The sequence below is a fragment of the Oxyura jamaicensis genome, chromosome 3, assembly GCF_011077185.1.
Source record: "Oxyura jamaicensis isolate SHBP4307 breed ruddy duck chromosome 3, BPBGC_Ojam_1.0, whole genome shotgun sequence".
NCBI classification, from domain to species: Eukaryota; Metazoa; Chordata; class Aves; order Anseriformes; family Anatidae; genus Oxyura; species Oxyura jamaicensis.
The window spans coordinates 10,170,588-10,191,995 of NC_048895.1; the positions used below are offsets into that span (position 1 = coordinate 10,170,588).

Genomic DNA, 21,408 nt, shown 5'->3' on the forward strand with positions numbered 1-21,408 from the left:
GCACTCAGATTTTTTTTAAGGCAGAGGCTTGTGTTCTTTATGAAAGAAGCAGAAAGGGGAGCAGCTTCCCTTCAGCTAAGAGGAAGTAGCGGATTGTGGCTGAAGATCAGCCAACTTCAGCTATTAAAGCGTTGGGGATGTAAGAGAATCATACAAAGCTAAGAACTTCTAGAACCTATACAGCAACAAAAATCACCAATGATTTAATACAAATGCAAAACAAACAAACAAAAAACACCACAAAACAATCAATGCCTCTTTCGGTGCCCTTAGCAGACAAACACAGAGCTACAGCTGCTTGACTGAAGAGCAGTTCAAAATTAATTTTTCATCTTCTATAAAACAAAGCCCTGATGTGAACTGGTTGCTCACTGTAAAGACTGAAGAGCTCTGGATTCCCAAGAAAGAAAAGAGATGAAAGCTTAATGTGACCGCCTCAGACAGCATGCTTACCAATATAAAGTTGTTGCTAAAACATCTTTTAGGAGTCATAGTATGGGAGAACAGAGATCAAAATCAAGGCAACTAACTCATGAACCTGAGCATCTGAAAATCCAAACTATACCTGACAAATCATTTATCAAAAGCAACTGGACTGAAAACAATTCTGAAAGTGGCACTGACCTTTACTTTGCCAGCATAGGAATGGAATAGTTTGTCTGTCTCTCTTCTGGTACTTACAATTGTTAACTTATTTTCCTTTAATTAATAACAATGGTGGTTTTGTTGTTGTTGTTGTTTTTTAAACCAACTGTATTTTTCAGATTAAATTTAGTTCTCTATTATTCAATTTCCTGGGAAATCTTGAGGCAATTATTCATGACAAATGCTTCCACTACATCAGGAAAAAATGTTGTCAAAAGTTTGCTTTCACCCATCAAATGATAAGACTTGGGAGGACAGCTGTACAGGAAGTTTTAACTGCAGACTGTTCTGAGCTGCACACCCCAATGAGGAGATGCTCCAGACATCCCACTGCGTTTTCAGAAGACTCCACACAGCCTGTGGGCCCTCCCAATTATTTCTAGACATTGTAAAGGCACAATCAGCACTGAGACAGATTCTGAGACCAAACCAAGAGTTTATCAACTTTGTGCTGGTGGAAGACCTGTTAGACATGCCCTTTAACACTGTGGTCTACTGGATATGCTAGAAAAGTGGGGAGAAACGGTCACAGTACATGCATGCCAGCTATCAACAGTTTACAAAGGTCCTTCAGAAAGCAACAGCAGCTAGTTTAAACTGAGCAGAATACCATCTGCACCTGTTGGGATTACGGATAAGGACTAAGAATTGCCTACAAAAGTTGTTCCATTTCCTACCTTTTACCCCAGGCATACGAGCTGGCTATATGGGACGAAAAAAATAGCAGCAATTAGGCTCATGCAAGAGCAAATGTAAAATGCTGTCCTCAGCAATCCAAATCTTCCTGAAAACAGTGAACTATCAACTCATTCCTGGATTTGAAAAAGCAAGGAAGCCAACCAATTGAATAAAACAGAGAGGCAATAGTACCTCCTCTTCCAATAAAAATATTCAAACCATTTCAAATTAAAAGCCACATACTGTTTGACTGCCAACTGCAGTGTGTTCTCCAGCTATTTTCCCTATTTTCCCAGCAATTACCTTTCATAAGCCCAGAGTCTTCCTCAGATAAAACAAGGCTTAGTGTTTTTTTTCCTCTTCTCACAGCAACAGATCCAACCATGATCAGCACCATTGAGAGGTCAGATGTCCTTACTCAGAAACCCATAACAAAACCACTGATGATGTATTTATTAAGAAACCTGTGCAAATATTTAGATTTTGCACCTTCCACCTGGCCCTTTCTCTAGGTTGTGTCTCTACATATTTCCTTCAATCTTTACACTTGCACAAAATAACACGATTTCAGTTAAGAATAATTTTCTCATATTATATGAATGGCTCAGTGCATGCAGAAATGAACCTACAGCTTCACAACTGTCCTATTATTGTTACATCTTGAAACTGAAAAAAAAAAGTCTATAAGAACACAGAATACACATCACATGAATGCAATTTATTCTTGCAGAAATGTCCACTTGTCCTCTAAGGATTTTTTTATTTTAATTAATTGCACAAATAATTAAGGCAACCCCTACCCTCCTCCTTACCAACAAATAAGGGCTCTGACTGACATATAATGCCAAATTAAAAAAAGTCTGCCAGCTGAAGCAAGCCTCACCCCCTCCAGCTGCCCCTTGGAATACAAGTTGTTGCCCCAGTGACAGATGGCCATATAGCTTGTGGCAATTCAAGAGCAGCTCCAGGTTTCAGCGTAGCATAATTAAGCAAGCCAACTGCAATTCCCTTTTACCTTAATAATGCTGCCCTGAAAGATCAAAGCACCACCACAGCCATATTTTGAGCTGTTCAATGATTCCCACCTTGAACAGGGATCAGCTGGGACCAGAGGACAAATTACAACTGAGAACAACAACCCCCACTCCATCCATCTTGTGTTTATCTTGGGACAAGCTGAGCACTAAAATAAGACAGGTACTGAACCAAGAGAAAGAGCACAGCTCTAGGACTACGGTTACCAACTACAGGAACCTTAAAGCATCAAGTGCAATTTCAAGCTTTGCCATGGATGCGATTCCATGATCAAGGGAAACCAATGTAGTGCTATAATGCTACCAGAAAAGACAGTACAGACCTCTTCTCACCAGCTCCCCTACGTAATGTCCACTGGTTGTACAGACAAAGTGTGGGAAAGAAGGAAGGACAGACAGACGAGCATCCAATCCCTTTTGGTGGCCATCTACAATCCGACTGCTTAAATCAACAGCAAGATGGTGCCTACAGACTTCCCTGGTGACTTTGGGCAAGTTGGGACTCTTCTTAACACTTTCATTCCCCACAGCTGAAGTCGGAGCACCGGTACTCCACTGTATCAGAGGTGTGCAATGAGGACAGCTATGGAACACAACTGAACGCTACGAGCCGCAAGACTGGTACACAACATCCAGATCAGTAAAACAAGGGGAAATACTTGTACTCAAATTACTCTAGGGCATCCCTATAACCATCATTAAAAAACATGGGATAAGAGACACCTTCCACACACATACACCACTGAATGCTTGAACAGTAGTTTTTTTTTTTTTTTTCCCTCTTTGTATATTCTGAGAATTGACTTAGGAAAAAAATTCTGTGAGGAGTCAGGAACCTCCCGGACTCGAAAGTGGTCCTTAGCCTAACTCCATCTACCCCCCTGTTACTGAAACTACTGAAAGAGGAAACAGCCACTGAATTACTCCAGTTGCTTTAAAGAAAGAAACTGAATATGCATATATGCATGAGTCTCTTCATAAGAGGAAAAAACCTTGCTTCTATTTGAATCCCTGAGATCATAACATCTTATATAAACACACTGACCAAAGGAAATTCCATCTGTGTTAAGGAGACAATACCAGCCAGATTTGGAGAAAAATACTTCAGAATTTTGTCTCCACATATGTAAAAAATACCTGATGGGGGAAAGAGACATGCCTTGAGAGGACATTTATCACCCATTTGTATTTATAAATTAAAAAACAAACAAACAAACAAAAAACACTACAAATCCAATGCAAGCAGGATTTTTCAATACTGGCTTCTATAAGCCTACTATTCTGACCTATACCTCTTTGTCCCCTTCTCAAGCCATATTTTGATCTCAGAAGGAACAGGAATTAAACAAATCCTGCGGTCAAAACTTAAAAATAGTTCATTTTTTGTAACATATTTGGCCATTTCTGCAATAGTGCAGAATAGAGATCAGAGGAAACAAAAACATATACACCTTTATATCCCAGCAATCTTGAAAAGATAAACTAACCAGGCTCACGCAGTCCCCCAGCCACCAGAACGTACACACAGTATTTTTATCACTGAAAATAAAACCTTTCTGCCAACAGGGCCTTACACACAAGTATTAAAAATCATAGCAGATGTTTAACATAGTACATATGCAGAATTTTAGTGACTGCAACAGCTTCAGAACTTCTCAAAGACAACAAAACAGATGACTTTCTGTTTTTTCCTACTATTTAAAACTTACTCATTACGCAAGTGGCAGTTAATTCCATCATTCAAGTGATAAGGACAGTTGAAAATTTCTGCCTTCCCCAGGCGTTAGAGTACTTCTTCAGCGGACTGTTATCTGCTTACTAACACCGGTAGGAGAGAAGAATTCTGGAGGTCTTACCTTGCTAGTAAGGAGAATCAACAGGGTAGCAACTGAAGTATATTTGGTCTGAAAATCGCTGTGTCCAACTCACTAGGATGCTCAGTTTCAACTATTATTCTTGATTTCACTTGACTGTGTAATACTTCAAAACTTCATGTTTAAAAAAAAATACATTGGCAGCTCATAGCACTCCATGATCTTCACCATTAAAGAGAAATAAATGACAAGCTATGCTGCCTATTGGGATCTGTGCAAGAAGACGGGAATGGATCCACTTTTACAGCATCAGTGAAGGGCAGGTATTGCTTGGTATGCCTTTCAAATAGTTAAAAAAATGTGATTTTGCCACATGCAAACCATTTTGAACTTCCACTGTATTAATTAAAGCAAGCCACAGCAGAGTGCACAATCAAATCTTCAGTTTCTTGATAAAGTTGTCCAGAAAACACAGGCAGAAAAATTAATGAAGTGAGCATGAAAAATTAAGGTTCAAGTCAAACGGAACTAATACACAGTGTCAATATTGAAAGGTTCAAATAAATTGAATAACATGTCAAAAATAAAAAGGAAAGTTAATTCCAAGCAGATTTTTTACAAGTTCACACTTCCTTTATATTTGTCTTTTACTTTCACTCCAAGTACAGAAGCTATATAATTAATAGCTATACCAAAGCAAGAAGCCCCCAAAATATAAAGTATTTCTTTCAACATTTACATAGCCAGTATATTTTCCTTTAAAGTTATGTATTGAAGTTATTTTGTCTAAAAGTAAAAATCAGAATTTTACCTCTTCCTCTTCTGTTGCATTTAGAAAAAAAAAAACAGGTTTAGATGAAAGAGCTGTCAGAAAACTTCATTTCCTGCTAACATTAAAAATGAGTTTCATTCAAACTTAGTTGTTCAAAAGCCACACTTAGGCAAAATGGGAAAGGCAGGATCATACATGTTCCATGACAACCTTCTCTTTGGAAGAGGACTTTATTAGATATCCAGTAAACCTTGTCAGGTATGCCCTTTTCAATTATTTAAATCCTTTAATTTAAAGTAAAGTTTGACCATGGCAAATATCCACACTGATAGTGGATACACCATCAACTATATCAGCATATTATTGATCACAAGGTGCTGTGACTGAGAAATTTGGCAAGATATGAAGGGGTCTGAACTCTCTACTGAAGGTCACCAGAAGTCACTCATATTACCTGTTATCACAACCATACCAACTCTTCTTCTAATCATCCAGACTATGAGAGTAGCCAAAAACATTCATCTCGGCCTTCTCACTGATGTTTAGCTAGCCAAATAGCTACAAAACTTGCATTGAAGGAGGTTCTCTCAGCAGCAACCTGAAGCATAAGCCTTAGAGGCTCCATTACCATCTACCTTTGCTGAGTTAAAAATGGACATAGAGAGGAACCAAATGGATCAGAACAAAATGGCTGTTTGGTGATGGAACACTTGCTACTCGTTGTCATATACTACAGCCACCTTAGAGACCTTCACAACTTGCCAAAGTCTTTAACGAACAGCCATTTAAAGCTGTTGTCCATCCACGTTCAAGATGGCAACAACTCAAGGAAATGGCAGGTACGTCCATCTGAATGGTTATTACATCTAGTTTAAATTGAAGATACATCAGCTGTTGGAACACCTTTCTTGACTCTTGCTTTCATGATAATTAGGAAAGAGTTACTGAGCCAAAAAGCATCTGTTTTGTCCTCAGATCGTAGAAAAAGAGTTAAAATCGCAAATTTTGCTGTGTTGCTGCAGCATAAAGTTCGTTTTTTTAAAAAATAAAAAATAAATCAATTGCAGCCTACTCTAAAGCTACGTTGATAGACCACCTCCACAACTGTTTATTTCTCAGAGAACTACACTAAGTCTGCACCAAGACCTATGTCTTCAGAAGGCTGAATTTCAAGAGTTACCCTTTGCCATTCATTTTTCCCAAGTACAACAAACTTAGCAGCTCTACATTTCACACAGTATGCCCTTAGAAATTCTCATCTGCTATATAAGGAAAAATGGGAAGGATGCTTTATTTGTCATACAGACATAGGATCAGTAATGCAGTAATTAACTAACCAGATTTCTCTTGGTGAAGAGTGGGAACTGATCTAAGTTCAAGAAGCAGTTCCAAGTTTTTGTTTGGGAGCCCCAGAAATTTAGTCAGGGAGCAAGACAGAGCGGCAATACCTGACTACCAAGAAGTTTTTTGTCCCATGTGCATTTAAGTAGTATGTTATATTTTTAGTAATTATCAGTTAAGCTGATTGGATAGCTACATGTTTACTGTCACAAACTCGAATTTCATATAACTAAGCACTAAGAAGAAAGTTGGTTGTTTTACCTTTCTTGTCAATTCAGATCAAACTCAGGTGCCATTTTGTGGTCAATGGGAATCTTTCAGCTAGGCAGCATTTCAGTGAGCTTTGAATCAGAACATCCAAAAAGCATTACTGCAGCATTAGAACAGCTGACTTCTTTAAGAAGATGCTTGGTAATTGCAAAATAAAACCCACTTCTTTGAATACGAGAAAGAAGTATACCGAGGTACTGTGAAATAACCAACCTACTGTAGTGTTTTATGACATGCTAAAGAAGCTTTCATAAGTTTTGCCAAAAGAAAAACACACCTGGTAATTATAACATCTGACTGATTCCCAGGGTAGCATCTTCGTAGCAATCATTCCTTCAGCAAGGTATAGTCTCAAAACAGCAACGATAGAGCAAATGCTGGCAAAGCCCTCATCCTACTGTTGTACAGATACACTCAAACTAGCTTGGAGACAGAAACTGGATTATTGTTTTAGCCAGACACTCCAGCAGGTCTAACAATCCACGTGGACAAGGGAGTGCCTTGAAAGAACGTAATGAAAGAGGGTCAAGCTAACTCAAATTACCTTCCACTTGCCACAGGCTAAGAGCATGCACATGAACAATTATGGTGCATCAGATACCACAGATCAGCTGGCATCTGGTAACCTGTCATCCTGCAATAGTCTGTCCAAATATAAAGATATCTTAGGATTTAGACAGTCTGTAGAGTTAGAGTTCTACATCTAGAGATTAAATGCACTAACTTTTGCCTCTAAATGCACACAACAAAAGAAAACCCACAAGTCAGAGCCCTTAAGGCAAGCAGGCTGTTTCCAAACACTACAAACCAGGATTACCAAAAGGAAATAGTTACTGTAACATGACCTATTCATGCTAACCAGCCCCTTGGTATAAAAGCATGCACACAGCATGATGATCATGAGACTACACGTTCAGCTCTTCCGTTGATCTGGACAGTGGTTATTCAAAACAAGTGCAATAATTCCAAGTACAGTTTTTAATTTTGCCCTGTAATAGCAATTCACAGTAGGATAAAAATAAAAGACCTTTTGCTTCCCAACCTCGTTCCCAGGAATGCTTGTTTCCCTACACAGTTTTCAGAAACCAGAGGGAGACTACCCTTCTAGCAGCCTACAGCCAGAATAACAAATGTGTACGCCTGCCTTCCACCCCCAATATTTTCCAGCCATTCCCATCTCCCAGCCCAAGAGCACTGTCTGCTAAGAGGTTTAGTTCGTTTTCCAAATCAGTTTTCACTAACGATTGCAAAAACAATCATTAAGTAACAGCCCCAGTCCTTACACATACGAGGTTTGATTGAGTCAGGAAAAACAAAAAGGGGAAAAACTGCACTTAATCAACACTAGACTGACGCTGACCTGATAGAGCTATAAAATTTCATCAGTTTTGGAACACAGAATCACTTGCACTGGAAGATAAATACTATTCTTTTGATACTGGAATCAAAACTGTAATAACCAGTACGTATTGGAATGATACAAATACATACATTTGCTGAATTAACTAAGTAGAATCAAGAAACCATAACAGCTTGTCATAAACTTAAGAGCATCAGCAATGATACCTGTAGACAAGAAATATCTACGCACCAGTTAGAGCTCCTACAGCAAACCAGTGCCTGAACTCTCACATTTAAGACACCAGGAGAGACCCAAACAACCTGGCAATTGAGCGGAAATTGCAGGTTTCTGTGACAACAGTAAATTTTATTCTTGTTTCATTATATGTGAAACAGTACATTATCTTAGAACAGTCACAGCAGCGTTTGTACAGCTCCTACGAAATGGATAGGACTATTACCATTCGCTGCGTAAGGCTACAGCCTCCCATAATACCAAAACTGCTTGAATTATTATTAGCCATGACAACCAGGGGCAGTCCCACTTCCCTCCCCCCATTCCCAGGTACATACCTGACGACCACATCTCATACATGCTCACTGAACTCTGCAGTTAGCTTGTTCTAAGTGCTTAACCAGCAACGAACTATTCAGGTGGTGGTGGTTTTGTTTGTTTTTTCTTGAATCTTAGCTTCCATGGTATTCTTCCATGGTTCAGGGCTGGCCTAAACCAGAGGAGTGACAACACAAGGCAGGGTATAAAAACATGCTTAGAAGCAGGAATAGTGAGACAACCCCTTCCTCTAGTGAGCAGGCTCTAAGATAATTTAGTTAATCTTGTCAAAATGCAGCTAAAGGAAATACCTCAGAGGACTGCATAAGGAGCAGTCCTTAAAAGCCTGCTGAAAGACCTAAATGGTTTACAAGTGGTCATTTGTTGTTTGCCTGCATCCTAGCAGCTTCTATGAACAATAACATTTTAAGAACAGGCAGCAGCGCAACAAGCAGGCCTTATGTACTGAGAAGAACCACAACGATTACTATGCAACAGTTACCTTCTCGGAAGCCTTCCGAAGTCAGAGATTTTAACCACCTCAAAAGAGTTCGTTAACCCTTTTAGTAGGAAGTAAAAGTAAAGGTACCTATGCAGTGTCTTCTTTACTTCAGGATTTATATCTAGACCTCGCCTTCCTCTTTTAAATCAATTTAAAATGCTTTCTAAAAGTAAGAGTTTAATAGGTGTTTTGTAACTTCACTGTATATTTTAGTTTGCTTTCTCCCTCATCAACCCCACAGCTCATTTCATCAAGAAGCAAAAGACTCAAACTAAAATTCTAGGGATATGTTCACATACTCAAGTTTAGCACTACGAAAAATAATAAATAATACTAAGTATATTCCCCCTCCTTTTCTAAAAAGCACCACATAAGCAAGAAATCAGCATTAGTACTTAACAGTCAGAAACAGAAGAGGATCAACTGAAAACAAACCTTTCATTTTTTAAAATTCCTATTAATTCAGTTCCATCTTCTTTTCTTTGTTTTTATTAACCACATACTACACAGTTCGGATTTACTTTTCTTACTTCACATTAAATGTGTTTACCATTGTATGTTCTAAACAGCATGATTTAGAAATCTTAGAGAAACACGCTACCTCCTCTTTATGGCAGATCAAACAGTTCCCAGCCACAAGCTGCAAAAGGAAGCATAAGCCCTGCTACAGGTGACCCACATTACAATACACCTGGAGCATACTCCCAACACAACTTCCTCTGTAGAAGCCACCCAGAGCAGATGGTGACCAAAGGAGTTGTCTTCGCTGCAGTGGCTGCCCTTGGCCTCCTCGATGATATCAGCGTGCATGTGCAAAGTACACTTACTGCACCAAGCAGACCCCCACATGCAGCAGTCACTTTGTATGAACGCTGCAAACTGAAGCACTTGCTGGGCACACCAGATTTACAGTGCCGGTGAGGAAGCTGCTACATAAAGTAAGCTGCAAGTCTGACATTCCCAGGCAGCTGCTGGGCTGACAAAACGATCACAGTACTCCAATTCTATGCATATACATTGATTTTTTCATAAGCAGTGCCCATAATGTCTATTATGTGTAATGCCCTGCATACCCGCAATAAGCCTGACACGTGCTGGACAGCTTTGGTCCACTCCGTAACTGCGATGCTCCCAGGTAGCACTGGAGCAGGAAGGGGCAGAGTGTAACGCTCCCGCAAAGCAGGAGGGTATTAAATAGGCCAGCATAGGAGACTTCACTTGCCTAACCTATACCATTCAGCTCAAGGTTTTTGGAACACAGAAATAAAATTAGAAAAAATTTGCTAGTTCTCAGAAACTACCATATGTTAATATTCTTATGAATTATGAGAAATACACCTAAACTATGGGCAATTAGCATTATTACCAAGACCAAAGATACTCAGTTTTGATCTTTGCAAAAGAGATATATAATCTTTAGCATAAATTTAGGCACTTGTCCTACATGAAGGACAACAGTACAAGTAAACAAGTACACCTCTTTTTTACTCATGATGCAAAATCTGGATTTGAGAAGGAAAAGTAGGGCTTGCAGTACCAAGTTCATAAAACCTAATTTTTTAACTGCAAGGCAGACTTCAGAAACTTTTCGCTGCAGAAAGAATGATTACACATCTGTATGTAAACATGTTTTTTCACAGCCTAGAACTCTATTTTAAGGAATATGGAAAAACCTGTATTAGATTTCTTTCCACCTGGAGCAATTGATGCCTGACTTCTTGACTTCATGCCATAAGGGATGATCCTACAAAAACTGAAACCAATTTAGCTATTTTGATGCAAGTCTGGGCATCTGCTTCAGAATAAGAGTCCTTTAATTCAGTCACTGTTACAGGCCAGCACACACCAACATAGCCCTTTTGGTGCATATATTAAAAAATAATCTCGCACATGCTTACACACATGCACTTGAAACAGGGCCAAATCAAGACTCCTTAACTTTCCCAAGATATTTATCTTAACATTACAAAATTCAAGCTGTGTGAGCAAGAGATCTACTGGAGCTTAGTTTCTACATGTTTGTGTCTTGCACAGCCTAACCTACTCTTCCTCTCAGTACTTCAAGCACTCGTGTCCCCTATACAGACAAATGACTAATTCAATTACCTTGTGTGCTGACAGGCCAGCTGGCTGTTGCTTCTTGGCATGGGTAGAGAGGATAAGTTACAACTGTCTTTCCCTCATTGTCTTCTTTCTCTGCCCATTCAACTATTTCCACAAAACCTAAGAACTTCACACCCCTTTGTCAAATCTGGTTGAAATGAGCTAACAAATTCAGAAGTTGCAGAGTGACAGACAGACAGAATGTATGTGTATGAAAGTCTTGTTTTTTTTGGAAAACAGAACAAGGAGGAAAAAAATGAGCAAGCTTGCCAGGTAGGTGTACAAGCTGTATTCCATATGCCCCAACTGCAGAAGCACTGACCCAGCTTAACCCAACCTAAATTGGAGCTGCCACTGTCCCACCACACCCACAGGCATTCAGTGATATCCCTTCCCTTGTACTGGCACTCAAGCCAAAAATACACCTGGGAAAGAAAAAGAAAAAAAAAAAAAGTTTTTGGCACAGCCAGCTGAGCCAACTCGCTGCCTTGTCACGTGAACACCAAAACCATGTAAAGGCGGCGAGCAGGATCACAGCAACCCCACCAGCTGTGATGGTGCTGTACATGCGGTGCTTAACAATGCAAGGTCCAATCCTGAAAACACTTAATACTGGACATAAAGCTCAGAACCTCGTTAATACCATACTCAGTAACGTGCTGACATCACAAAGCAGCACATATGCGCTAATGCAGTTATAATTTTGAGAGGAGTAAAAACAAGAAGAAAAACAACTATCACACATGATAGCTTTGAGGAGAAGTTTAGCTGCATTCTGACTTTTTTTTTTCTAAGTGTCTAACCTTGTTTTCTTCCTACAACTGTAGCCAAACAGAAAACAGATAAATAAACAAAAAGCACTATAAGCAAACATAGGAATATTTTAAACACAGACGTCACCCAGTCTAAATTTCCTTCTGGACAGACCATTGTCCTAAATAAAATGAAAGGACCCATCCATTCTGCGTCCTTCATGCAGAATTCCAAAACCACAGAATAAACCACTGGCAACACCACTGGTGATTGTGGAAAGATCAGGAGGGAGAAGGTAAAACAGAAGTAGCATAGTGTAGCCAGAGTGGCTAATTTAGATGGAGGGAGGTGTGAACAGCAGAACATAAGGCAAAACATCTTGGGAACTATATTCTGATGACATCTTATCTTGGCTGTACAATACAGTAAGTTGGGGGGGGGGATTTTATCTGCACGCATTTATGATCTCTCTTCCCCAAAGTAATCAGAATAAAGGTACACAATCATTATTTATCAATCTATAATATGGATAGCACCATTATATATATGTTCATTAGATCTGTTCATACTACATGTATAAAATTCATTAAAATATGAATAATCTCACGTTATACAACACAGCTTTATATGATTTTTAAACCTTTACAAGGAACCTCTGACAGAGGATTTATTCGCCTTTTTTTTTCCTAGCAATGTATTAATGAAAGGAGTCATAACTCTAGATTTTTACACAATAATGAAATTTTAACAGCTGTTGCCCAGATGCAAAACACTGTGTACTTATGCAGCATTAAATAATAAATGAAGTTCAGGATCTAGCACTCATTTTACTAAACAATCTACCCTAATGATATGAAACAACAAGAAGTTCCAAAGATTAACTATGTGCTGCATTATATACTCTGTTCTACAGTATTTGTAAGATCCTCCTTACTGTGATATGAAGGACAAGCGGAATTAATTTTAACAAAAAATAATTCTAATTTAATCACAGGCACAGTCACATTATCTAATAATAATTTTTAAACAAATTTAAATCTGATTTTAATAGAAACCCTCAGCTAATAACTTACACTGCTTCTTTTATACCAGACTTTTTTAAGCCGACCTACATTGCTTGGGAATAAAGGTGAAAAAAGTCAGCACTGACTTGCATGGTATAGTTTAACCCTTTTATGTTGACTCCTCATTTGGTAGCGTTCTTCCTCATCCTCTCCAGGAACAGCCCTGCACAAACCATCAAAGTCACAGGTAAAAGTGGCATTAGCTTCCAGAGATAGAGGTATCTCTGGAAGACATCCCCAGGTTCTGAGATGAGAATAGGAAATGCACAAGAGATACCCTAAACGTAAATATGAAATTAATACAAAAGCCTCTAATGCATATAATGCATTTTTCAGCAAGCCAGACCTTAGTGCAACTGACCTTCAAAAATGGAAGGAAAAAGCTGGCAGTGACCCATATGGAGCAGTAGTTTCAGCAGTTACCACCATTGAGTGGTAAACAGCAGTAACAGTGTCAGAAATAAAATAAAATAAAACAAAAATGTTAACCTAGAGTTCCACAAAATATTAGGGTAATGCAAATAAATTGCAGTCTCAGATTTTAACAGAAAAAGTTTCTGCCTGGATCTGTAGCAAATTAGTAACATGTGAATGGTTTGAGACAGACAGTCTAACGTAAAACTGAATAATCACAGCATTTTATTTATAAGCACGCCTTTCCGGGTGCCTCTTAGAAATTGTATTTTCATCTGTTTAAAATACGAAGACAACTCAGGGGTTGAAAAAAAAACTGTATTGTGCATATGGAACGTCAACGATGAAAATCCTCAGTGCGTATCACTGAGAGGAGGAAGTACTTTTTTTTTTTTAATGTCAGTTTACCAGTGAAGTAATTTTAATTATATAATTACTGAAGATTTGGGAAGATTTACACGAGCCCCATAATTGGGCATAAGACATCACATCCTCTGGTATATACACAGCAAGCTGGTCCGGGTAACATTCTTTGCTCTGACCAATGTGTGAGAGGGGGGGCGGGGGAAGGAAGGGGAGGGAGGGGAGAGGGGAGGAATGGAGAATTAAAAATACTTCCTCAGATTAAATTTTATTTACTTCGTTCGATTAAAACGCTTTGATTGCCACGAACACCCTGGAATGTTTATTGTGACGCATCTCCATAGTTAGAATACCCCGCTCTTGATGTGATATCCTGGATACTCAAACAAAAGACATCCAGCTGACAATGAAGGCTTTTTTTTTTTTAATTTTAAAAAGACATTTGTACATCTAAAACTGCACCACGGATCCGTCTCCTTTATCATGTGAGAGTTGTGAAAGCCAGCGCATGAAAAATTAAAATCCAATCCACCAGATAAGACATGCAAAATGTCTCCTCCAATCCCACCCCCATCTCGCCTTCAAAAAAAAAAAAAAATAGAAAAAATAATAATAATAAAAAAAAAATCCGCAAACGCACGGAGCACAGTGGCACCCCCGAGGACCCGTTCCTGCGGTGGCAGCCCCGGGCCTCAGGGACCACCGTCCCCGGGTCCTCGTCGTCGTCGCCCCCCTCAGAGCCCGGCGCTCCCGCTCCGGCCTCCATTAGGGCCGGGATCCCCCCTCGGCGCTGCCTCTCCTCTCCCATCCCCTCAGACAATGGTGGTGCTTCCCTGCCTGCGCTCCGATTGTCAACATTTCTAGGCCAGGCCCCGGCCCCGCCGGCCTCGGGGCTTGAGGCGCCAGGCCCCGAGGCCGGCGGGGGCGGCGCGGCGGAGGGAGGTCACCAAATGGCCGCCCGGCCCCCGCCGCCGCGGCCCGCAACCCCCCCGTAACCGAAGCCCGGGCGCCCAACTGCGCAGCAAGCCCTGCGCGGCCGGGCGAGGCGAGGCGGCTGCGGAGGGCCGCGGGGCTCCGGGACGCCGCCCCCGGGCCGCGTTCGGCCGGGGGTGCCCGGCGCCGTTTCCCCCCCCCCCCCCAACACACACACACCCGCACCCCGCAGCCCCCGGGGTGGGTTCGCGTTCCCCCGGCCGGGGCTGAGCGGCGAGCCCCGTTCTGTCGGCCCGGCCCGCCGGGGCTCCCCGGGGGACGCGGCGCGGGGGCAGCTCGCCCCGTTCCGCCCCGGGGGGCCGGCGGCGGTCGCCCCCCCACCCTCCGCTCCCACGCCCGCCGGGGCTGAGGGCCGGGGCCGAGCCCCCGCCTCCCTCCTTCTCTCCCTCCCTCCCTCCCGCTCGGCGGCAGGGCCCGCAGCCCCGAGCCGGGGCAGAGCCCGCGCCAAACAAAGCGCGGCCTGAGCGGGAGCCCCGGGTGCCGCCGCCTGGGCTTTTCCTGCCGCTGCCCGGCCGGGCCCGGCTCGGCGCAGGCCCCCCGCTCGGCTCGGCGGCGCCTGCCTTACCCCGATCCCCGGCGGCGGCGGCGTTGTTCCTCTCCTGCTGCTGCTGTTGCTGCTGCTGCACCGGGCGCGGCCTGGACACTCGCCTGGGTCTCCTGTTGGCGGCTCGGACCGAGTTCATTTGCCGGCTTCGTGTGGGTGGCGGCAGGGGAGGGGGGGGGGGGTCCTCCGGCAACCGGCGCCTGCTCGCGGGGGAAGGAGGGAGCCCCGGGGCGGCCGCCTCGCCGCAGCGGGCGCAGGAAGGAGGGGGCTCCGGGTGCGGGTCCCGCTGCCGCCGCCGCCGCCTCCTCCCCGGCTGTGCTCGAGAGGCGGAGGAGCCGCGGAGGTCTCCCGAGCGCTGGCTGCGGGGGACGATGGCTCGGCGCCCCCCTCGGCGGCCCCCCCGAGAAGCGCTCTCTTAAAGGAGCCCCCGGCCCGGCCCGGCTCAAGCCCGTCGCTGCTCCGTGGCAGGAGGAGCCATTGACACTGCCGGAGACACACACTCGCGGGGAGGCAGCCGCTGGCGGCCGCGCTCCGCCAATCGCCGCCTCCCACACAGCGGGCCGGCGGCGGGGCAGCCAATCGGCGCGCCGCTTCTATGAGGCGCGGGGCAGGGAGGGGCGGGCGAGCGGCGCGGCGCGGGGTGGGGTGGCGGAGCCCGATATAAGGGCGGCCGGGCGGGGGGGGGGGGGAAGTGAGGCGAGGCTGCGCGGCGCTGCCTGGGCCGCCATGGCGGGCCCCGGGATGGCGGCGGGAGGGATGGGGGCCCGCGCCCGCAGCGCCCTGTTGACGGGGCCGGGGGCTTCATCGCTGCGAGCTCCCCGCCGGGAGGGGATGCACGGAGGGCCCTCGAGGCCCTCGGTCGTGTGTAAAAGGGGAAGGAGGCAGGCCCAGGGCTGCTGCCGGGAGTGCCTTGTTGTGTGCGCTGTGCCTTGGTAACCTGCTGCTGGGTGTGGGCTCGGGCCCGGGCCGGGGTGGGTGGCTTCGGGCTTCCACGTACAGGCTGCGCGTTTCCTGAGTGGTTGTCAGCAACTCTTTCGTTCGGGGGATGCGCGTGTTTCTCTGTGTAAACGCTCTTTCTAATATAATAATGCGGTGCTTGTTTTGGGCTGACACTGGACGAAGCTTTTCCTTTATTATATTCGTCATATTGGTGCTCACCTGGTGGCCTGGTGTCTGTAAAAAAATAAAAATAAAAAAAACTGAGGTTACCTGTGTCTTTTACTTTTCAGACTTCATCTAATCCAATGGCAAAATCCAAGCAGTAAGGACCTTCTGCATGTAATCTGCTTCTAGCCTTGCAAAGGTTGGTCTGTGTATGGTCCTGGTTAATCCCAGCACCTGGAAGCCTCTGCGGAATCAGGACCTGGTGTGTTATCTGGCATGAAATGCAAACAAAGGGTTGTAATTAAAAGCACATTAGGCAGAAGGTTCATGTCGAAGCAGACATGAAGATATAATGGAACCTTAGCAAGTGAATGAATGCTCTAGTTTAAAAAAAAAAAAATTAAAATGTTTATACTTTTCAAGTAAAAGACAGTGAAATCTTGCTTTTAAGTTAATACCAGATCAGAAACCATGTCTGAGTATGTATATATGTACACGTGTAAATACATAAAAATAAAGAAATCTTGTAGTAATTGTTAAGGAGTATTTCTTTGACTTGGTATTTTGTTGCCTTGAAGAATGGTGGAAGAAACTGAAGAATTGTTTTCCATGACTGAAAAAGGTAATTCTTGCTACTGTCTCTTACAGGGAGGGGAAATTATAAAGGTTAGTGCTTATGAAGAGAACCTTACAGGAAAAGAGAATAGCTATCACTCTACTTGAGGCCACTTTCTGTCATAACAATTATCAGACTGGCATATATTCTTTCATTAGAATGTACATATAAAATCCATTTATTTTCAAGATACCAGTATTGTGAAACTGCTTTACCTTTGAAGTGAAAAGGATGATCCATGGTAAAGAACTGTGTCTAACTTACAGTGACACACTTAAGGGATTTCATATCACTTGAAAACCTATAGTCTTTAAAATATAGCCTATTAATGAACTAACTATAAAAACCTATTACCTGTATGCTACTAATAAAAATAAATAACTTTATAAAAATATAAAAGTTGACTTGTGTTTGTTAGATTTTTCTGGTTCTGTTGTCTTCACCAAGATCTACCAAATGAATCCTTAGTGACTCCAACTTACCTGCAGTTGTGTAACATAGTATAACCTGATTTTCTAGTACTCTATCCAAATTTTTGAAAACATTCTTGAGGTTCAAGATGGATGATGAGTTAATTTTTACCTGAAGCACAAAATAATCTAACATCCTGATATTAGAATAACATTTGAAACCTTCACTGGAGCAGACATTTGACTTTGAGTCACTTCAAATCTTGACTTGAACCACTTTGTAACCCAATGATTTCTTCGCATAAAAACACTTTTTGTAGTTGTTTATGTGGTAATCTGTTAAAGATGTAATGGTGGGAGTCTAGCAAAATATACTGTAAATGGAGAAAAATATTGTGACTACTTAAGCATTTCCAATATGTATTCTTCATGACTTCCTCAAGAGGGATTGAGGACAATCTCTAGAAAAATAGGCAGAAGTATGAAAGTGTTGAGTTCTGGTGAGAACCTCATATGCTGAGTAGGACAACCTGTATAGATCTACTAACTAAACTACTGGTGCAAAAAGTGATATTGTGGGTGCTTTCATTTGTCTTATAAGGCATGGAGTATCAAAATAGTTGCACTAGTCTTCTAGTGGTCGTGGCTACACATTAGGAAGCCTGAAAAGTCTTCAGAACGGTTTTTACGAGTACTTTTATTTTTCCTCATAACAATTATATCTATCTATGACAGCTGGGACTTGATCATCATCATTTCAGTTTTGTAAGTCAGTTCTCAAATTCTTATATGTAGCCGTCCCAAGTATTTGTCGTTGCTGTGTCGTGTCTGAGAGGAGAAACACCCTTCCGTGATGCAAGTGGTGCTGAAGTCTAAACTAATATTAAGGCTATGTTGTACTGAGTACTGTGGAGATGTTTTAAGCCATCCTCTATGATGTGCTAATAAAAGCTTTTCTGAATGTGGGTGCAATTTATAGTGGCAAGTTAATGTTGCCTTTGTCAACGCAGCTTTTCTTTATTTTAAATTGGAAAGAGCGCGAACAGAACGTGGAACTAAACCATAATGTGATTTATATTGTAGATAATTATGCAAAAAAAAATGCTTGTCAGACAGGTTCTTTGCCACCAACCTCCTTTTGGTGACCTGTGAACAGCGAGGCACGAGACCTGGTAAAGAGTTAACTTGGGCCACTTTCAGCATAAGCAGTTTGGGCAGAGTTGTTGTGTGCTAGTTCATATGGTTGTGTGCTGGTTCATTTCAATTGTAGATGTATTGAAGCATTAAAGATATTTAGTTCTCTGTATGTACATGAAGAGTTGGCTGCTGCTTTGAAGAAATCAACTTACTTCCTGAATGCAGAAAAGGATGCGGTGGAGTGCTTAGTGATGACCTTAACATGTTAATTATGTGTTAACATTGAGTAGTTAGAACTGCTTAGCTAATGAGGCTACTTTATAGAGAGAAGTAGTGTATGAGGTAGTAGCGAAGGAAATACTGATAATGTTTTTCCTACTTATTTGTGAGGATAACATGCAGAGAGATGAGCAGCTCTGGTTCAGATGACTTCTGAAGTGAAGACTTCTGAAGTGAAGACCTCTACAAACAACTTGAAGATCTGTTCAAGTAAATGAATAATACAGCTAAGCATTTATTTTCTAAAATCTCAGAATGAAGAAGAGACAAAATGGTGGGGTCAGAGAATAAGCTGGGTTTACAGATGGATGTGGGCCAGTGTAAACTGTTCAATCAGGATGATTCAGGCCAGGGTGATCTGCTGGAATCCCCGCTATTTTATTCCCCTTAACGTGCCTGTTCAGTAGCATCCTGAAAGGCCTTGCTTCAGAGACTGCTGAAAATGCTTTGAATGTAAGACTTTGAATGTTGTAAGATGTTATGATCCTTACATATCCTGAGGATGTGAGTATTGCTTCAACAGTTGATCAAAACAAGTCTAGAATAAAAGATTTCAATGGATGGTGGTCTGTGGATTGCTTTTAAAGGGTTTACAGATAAGTAAGAACAGACTTTAAAGTGTATACAAGGACTTAAATCTATTTACAAAATGTTCAGAATCAGCAAACCGAAAAATACTAAATTGCTGGTTTGCAATTAAGTGGAACACAGTATTTTTATTGCTCCTTGCTTCCTAACATTTGAGAGAATGAGAAATATTGAGACCACTGTTGCAGCTTGTTACACAAAGCCCACCACAGAGCCTTCTGCTACATACAGCTCCTAGATTTGAGCAAGAAATACAAGTCACTTTTTAATCAGTTCAGAGGGATTTGCAAAAGAGCCACCTATCTATCTATCTCCTTACAGAGAGGCACAAAGGGTTGAAATGACTTGCCCGAGAGCATTCACAGGCTATTAACAGGGCCAGGAATAGAACCCGGTGTACAGGAGTCTTTATCTAGGGCTTTCTCTACAGTGTCACATTTCTGCTTTCAGAAGCAGAAGACTTCTGCCTATTATTTCTATCTCATAAGCCATTAATATATCCCTGGCCTAAAAATACTATATTGAAGATTTTGGACTGACCCACTGGCGACTACTGGCTTTAAACCTAGAGGGTTGTTTCTCACAAGCTTGGAAGATCTGAGCATTTCAGAAATAGTGGGATCTAGAACTGGTTGAACCTGCTTACTGTGCAGCTGAAAGTATTAATGCCATTTTGCTGCAGTTGCTCTGACCCCTGCTTCAGCGAAGTCTTCCACTTGTTACAGCAAATGATTCTTAGAAGTCCCTGCTGTTTACCTGGAATCCACGTCTCCAGAAATTTAGCTTTATTTTAGCTCACCTTAGTGGCTTGCATTGTAGATGAATGTGACCGGGATGTTGTCTGTTGCTGTATCAACGTGGTTTCTGCAGAATGAGACAAAACATTGGGAAAAGAAAAAATACATATATATTGTTTCCTATAAGCATTTGGGTCTTGGGACTTGGTTATTTAACATCCTGATTTTGGTTCTGCCCTACCAAAATGTTTTTGGAAACCTGAATACTGCTTCAGTTCTCATATACATATATATACACATATATATTATGTATATATATATATGTATACATATATATATACACATATATAACTGCTAAGTCCTCTAGGGATTTTTTAAAGCATTAACACAGCACCCTGTGGTAATGTTTCAAAACCATGTATGCATATACACATTACCTGCTTCAGGATTTTCTTGGGTGTATTTTCAGGGGAGAGAGAGAAAGAACGAGTGATAACTGATGGGAAGAGCACCCAGTTTGTACAGTTACTCCACGAGCGAGGAGGGAGGTGGTATGCAGTTCCCGTGGGCCTTCACCCAACAGCTAGAGCAGAGCTCGGGGTGCTGGCCTCTGACAGGGCTGTCACACTGGGACTAACCCGATCGCCCTTGACAGACATAAGCAGGCTTGTAGCAGGGCTTAGGAACGCGCTCACTTGTGCGGCTTTCTGTTCTGTGCAGGGAACGTGTGGGAAACTGCTGCCTTTGTTTCAGAACGGTTTTGAGAAAGTGTGTTCAATCCCAGCTATAAATTAGGAGCACAGCATGTCTCAAAGTGAAAGGAGCAAGAACTTGTGTTAGAGATCAAGTCTGAATGACAATTTTAAGGTAGCATTACGGCAGAGATTTCACTGTACAGACCAACCTAATGTCAATAACGGGAGTTTATGCTGAAGAGCTGGAGTGGATGAAATCCACTGCATATGATGGTGGAACTGTCTCAGGCATTCAACCTACACTTTCAGCCTTGTTCTCCCAGTAACACCCACTGCCCTCCACTGAAGTCCCCAATTTTGGTTCTCTGGATTGCACTGAATTTAGATATTTCAGATAGTCTTGAATTTAAAATCCAATGGATGTAAACCGTGTAATTTTAAGGCTGACCTGTCAAAATAGTATGATTCTTCCAAATTATTTGACTAGATATTTAATATTGAGATAATGTTTTGACTCAGCAGTCAACATCCATTCAGGATTTGCTTTTCACTATCCCTTTTCAAACATATCTGTACCGGGATTTTTTTAAAAAACGTGGGCTACACCTTATACCTGTAGTTCCTCTCAAGTCTGTGGCTTAGATTTGAGAACTTTCAC

At 42.2% G+C, this 21,408-nt stretch overlaps 1 protein-coding gene and 1 long non-coding RNA gene across 4 annotated transcripts in view; one reads left to right on the forward strand and one right to left on the reverse strand.

Annotated features, from left to right (window-relative positions):
• FBXO11 (F-box protein 11) overlaps nucleotides 1-21,408 on the reverse strand; it is an 89,199-nt gene that overhangs the window by 55,982 nt on the left and 11,809 nt on the right. The window contains exon 3 of one of the 3 annotated variants that reach the window (XM_035321171.1): nucleotides 15,206-15,489. In XM_035321171.1, coding sequence (XP_035177062.1) covers nucleotides 15,206-15,323 — 118 coding nt within the window. In that variant the 5' untranslated portion in view covers nucleotides 15,324-15,489. Of the gene's footprint in view, nucleotides 1-9,480; nucleotides 9,604-15,205; nucleotides 15,490-21,408 lie in introns of those variants that run through there. The other 2 variants (XM_035321172.1, XM_035321173.1) reach the window with 2 other exon arrangements.
• Nucleotides 15,895-16,671, forward strand: LOC118163981. The gene is made up of 2 exons (XR_004749280.1): nucleotides 15,895-16,116; nucleotides 16,414-16,671. It is a non-coding gene; the product is annotated as an uncharacterized LOC118163981 (long non-coding RNA).